General features: G+C 40.9%; 1 protein-coding gene across 1 annotated transcript; it reads right to left on the minus strand.

The window, feature by feature from the left end:
- Window positions 1–239: 239 nt before the first annotated feature.
- On the minus strand, window positions 240–2,370 carry LOC106294484 (putative disease resistance RPP13-like protein 3). The gene is given in 4 exon segments (XM_013730047.1): window positions 240–1,207; window positions 1,209–1,370; window positions 1,372–1,941; window positions 1,944–2,370. Coding segments are annotated over 4 exon segments (1,866 nt in total). The 5' UTR covers window positions 2,292–2,370; the 3' UTR covers window positions 240–421.
- Between the last annotated feature and the right edge of the window lie 223 nt (window positions 2,371–2,593).

Genomic DNA, 2,593 nt, shown 5'->3' on the forward strand with positions numbered 1-2,593 from the left:
CCTACCCTTTAACTCTAAACCCTAAGTTTGTGACTTTTGATAAAACATTAAGTGCTATTTTTGTGACTTTTGACCTTGAGTATTAGTTTGGGAACAAAAACTTGATTTAGTGCTATTTTTGTCTTTTTCTCTGACTCGAAGGTGGGTACCTTCAGCGTTAAGACACGAATTTTTGTTAATTTAGAGAAGGAAGACAAGTCCAAAGGAACTCTTATCTTATCCACCCACACGGAGTCGTAGATCTCCAACTCCCGAAGATTTGTGAGCAACTCTTGTTTCAGTTATGATCCAGCTGTAGGAAGAGATAGACCTCAATGTATGAAGGTTAACTGCATCGCCAATTAGCAAATCTCCAACGAATCTTCCCATGAGATGCCTCAGTGATGTGAGCCTACGGAGATCAGTGACTTTCCTGAAGGAGTCATTTCCCGATGCGTCGAGAGTTTGTAGAAACCGCAAGTTGGAGATAAAATACTGGTAAATTACTGATAAAAGTATCTGCGATCCCAAGGTATCTCAAGTGGATTAACTCTCCGATAACATCTGGTAAATGAAGCCCTTCGAGATGAAGCACTCGAAGCAGCTCTAGTTTCAAGGTAATGGGTTTGACAGAACCCCATAGTGTTCTGTTTCTTTCTCCGAAGAACAAGAAGGATCGCATCCTTTTGTTCACACGTCTGTCGCACGAGTAAGGGTCCATATGATGGTGAACGACTTCCCTTCTACAAGTAGTAGACGACAGTTGGTCGTTATAAATATGTACAAAGTTGACCTCATTGGCTTTCTTGATAGCCACGTCTCTCAGAAGATCATGGATTCTACAAGACTTCACTTTTCCTCTTTCTGTTCTTACTGCCTCCACTAGGCTTCTGTCTATCAGCTCTTCGATATAATACCGAGCCACATCTTCCATCATCATCTCTCCATCCTCTTGTACAAACCCTTCTGGTACAAGTAAGTGTATCAACTTCTCTACATCGATCTCATAGTCCTCTGGGAAGACGCTAAGGTAAAGAAAGCAGAGTTTCAACTCGTGTCGCAGCTCCTTGAAACTTAGGTCAAACACAGTAGAGACGCGGATGGAGTCATCCTTTAGGCGTCTCCAGAAACTAGCACACACATCATTCCACTCGTTTGGCCTCTTCCTAGACATAAGGCCAGCAAGAACAACTATAGCAAGTGGTAATCCGTGGCATTTCTTAATCATTTTGTTTTCCGACTTTCTGAAGATCTTCATCGACCCGTTGCATATTCCTGAATGCTTTCTGCTCAAACAATTCCCAGCTTTCATTAAATGTCAAGAATCTTAGCTCATGGGCATAGACTCTCTGGTCCACGCCTTCAGCAACAGCTTTGATACGCGTGGTAATGACTAATGATAACTCTATTTCCTTTATGGTTGCTAGGTAGCGCTCTCTTCAAGCTCTCCCACGCTTCTCTCTCCCAAATATCATCTACTACCACCAGATATCTTTTCCCTTGTAAAAGACCGTGAAGGTAAACTTCTAACTCCTCCCCCGCAACAATCTTGATCTTTTCCATCTCTTCACCAGAAGCCACTCCTAAAGATCTTATGATTCTCAGAAGCATCTCTCTAGTCTTATATACTTGGGAAACAGAGGTCCACGCGCGGTAAGCAAAACTTGTCTTCACATTGTCAGCGTTGTAAAGCTTTCTGGCTAGAGCAGTCTTTCCAAGACCTCCCATGCCAAATATGGAGATCATATATCTATTCTGATCCCCATTATCTTCAAGAAGCTTTGCCAAGAGAAACTTAAAATCATCTTCCAAACCAACGACAAGCGCTTCCTGATCAACGGATCGAGCACGTCGAAGCTGCCTCATGGTGAGAAAAGTTGAAGTACCTTCTCCTGTTCGAGACTCATTGAAGTTGCCTATCCCACAAGTCTCCCTCTTGCGAGTAACATCCAAGACTCTTCTCTCTTCAGGGTTTTGATATCACTAACTATATTGTACGCATCAATCTTCTCTCCTATTTTGTTGGTCAATCTTATCAAGCCTTGCCTTTGTGATCTTAGTTCTACTTTCAGGTTATAGCTGTCCAGAACATCTTCGACATCATAAGCTATGTCTAAAACCAGTTTTGTCCATTCTTTTGAAACTTCATCTTCTCTTTCTCGAGCTTCAACATCTTTTAGATAGCCTCGGATGCAGGTCAACTCCGCCTTCAGCTCTTCTAGTTCGTCTTTGATTCCCATCAAAATGGACGCTTCTTCGATTAGATAGTTACCCATCTTTCCCACCACAAAACCTGTTATGGCATCTACCATCTCAACAAGATGGAGTTGAAATACAAAGAAAATATAAACAAGATTGATGAAGATATGTTTAATCTCTTGTGACACTTGACTTTGCTGATGTTTGTTTTTAGCACTTGATCAAATTTAATCCCCTCGTAATCTTTTAGAGGCATTATTATGCCCTGTTTCTAACAATATATATATATATATTTTAAAGTTAGAATTAGACGTAGGGATGTTCAATTCGGATATCGGTTCGGTTTAGGTTCGATTTTTTTCGGTTTTTGGTATTTCGGTTAGTAAAATATAACTACCATTCTAAATCCATATTT

The sequence above is a fragment of the Brassica oleracea genome, chromosome C1 (assembly GCF_000695525.1).
Source record: "Brassica oleracea var. oleracea cultivar TO1000 chromosome C1, BOL, whole genome shotgun sequence".
NCBI lineage: Eukaryota > Viridiplantae > Streptophyta > Magnoliopsida > Brassicales > Brassicaceae > Brassica > Brassica oleracea.